Here is a 1,480-nt window from a genome sequence, read left to right on the forward strand (position 1 = left end):
TTTTGCTGGTGAAAAGGAACCAAAAGCACTCTTTCCTGGTTCAGATGATGTGAATCAGCTTGAAAAGATATTTGAATGGTGTGGTACTCCTTCAACGGAAGAATGGGCTGAGGTTGAAAATCTTGCTCATTGGAATGCTCTTAAACCAAAAGAATCAAAGAAGAGAAGACTCTTGGAAAGATTTGCAAACTTGAAATCATGCTCAAAGAAGGTTCTAGATTTACTTGATAAGCTTCTTGTGCTTAATCCTGCCAAACGATTAACAACCAATGAATGCTTAAATCACGACTGGTTCTGGGAAAAGGGTTCCACAACCAATATCAAACTCAAAAATCTTCCTTCAACAGCTACTAATGAATTCCTTACAAGAAAGAAGGGTGATAACAAACCAAATGCACCTTCACATCAATTACCAGGTTCTACCAGTGTCCAACAGTTGCCACACAATATTAATCAGAGCTATGGTGTTTCATCTACATCATCCTCTCATCCACCATTTGGTAGTAGTAATGGTAACAGACATTCCTATAATCCCTCTCACCATCATCAATCGTCACACCATAGCAGTCATCATTCGAACACTAGCTCCTCTCACCATAATGGTAGCTCACATCATAATAGTCACCACCATCACCAATCATCACATCACCACTCTAGTAGCTCACATCATGGCTCAACTGGTTCAGGTCATTCCAATAATTATCATCGTGACAATAGGCATCACCATGATCCTCCTCAAAGAAATAACCAATTAGCACCTCCAAATAAGAAGGTTAAATATTAATAAATGAGTTATTTAAAGGAAAAAAATGGCACAGACTTTTTTATGAATTATAATAATGCAATAATGATTTGTGTTTAATATTATTTTGCATGACGATAATGATTTATTATTCAATGTGAATGAAGGACATTGTGGAAAATGGATCACCAAAAGGACATCCCAATTGTTGGTTTTGATTTATCGGAACTCTTTTTCTCTCTCCATTCCAAATCATTAAATTGCTTGCAATTTCTATTGTCTTGGATTGCATATTTAGAGGAGCCCAGGATAATATTTCAAGTTGTGGGTCATGTTGGTGGTTGTGATTAAAGTTATTTGGTTTGTACAGGAGGGCTGATTTGTACTTAATCCAGAAAGCTCTATCAAACGCCTTTAGTAATTCATAGGTTTGTGGATTGGTACGTGGAAAGATTGGATCTTTGGTGAGCAACAAATTTACAAACAAATCCAATTGTTCATGGGTGTTGAAAGTAATGCAATAATTTTGAATTTCAATGAATGCCATTGGATTAGTTTCAACTTCTCGTGGACACCTTCACTCTTACTTCTTTTCCTTGATGTCTGCTGCACTGCTTCTGTAGTCAGCATATTATCTGGGACTGAGTGAACAGATTTAACCTCACTGCTGAGAGGGTTTTTTGGAGTGAGCATTTCCTTGATATTATTAAAGGAATTATTCTCCAAACCAAACTTTTG

The 1,480-nt window shown here is 36.7% G+C and overlaps 2 protein-coding genes across 2 annotated transcripts; one reads left to right on the forward strand and one right to left on the reverse strand.

Moving 5' to 3' along the window:
• On the forward strand, positions 1–803 carry NAEGRDRAFT_88186 (cell cycle dependent kinase C; the record flags this gene model as incomplete). Its single annotated transcript, XM_002668681.1, has 1 exon — positions 1–803. A coding segment is annotated over one exon (783 nt), but the record flags the coding sequence as incomplete, so codon positions are not given.
• Positions 804–890: 87 nt separating this feature from the next.
• Positions 891–1,289, reverse strand: NAEGRDRAFT_76356 (uncharacterized protein; the record flags this gene model as incomplete). The annotated part of the gene is made up of 1 exon (XM_002668685.1): positions 891–1,289. The coding sequence occupies one exon, from the start codon at positions 1,287–1,289 to the stop codon at positions 891–893; it is 399 nt and encodes a 132-aa protein (XP_002668731.1).
• Between the last annotated feature and the right edge of the window lie 191 nt (positions 1,290–1,480).

Source organism: Naegleria gruberi (genome assembly GCF_000004985.1).
Source record: "Naegleria gruberi genomic scaffold NAEGRscaffold_121, whole genome shotgun sequence".
Taxonomy (NCBI): Eukaryota; Heterolobosea; class Eutetramitea; order Acrasida; family Naegleriidae; genus Naegleria; species Naegleria gruberi.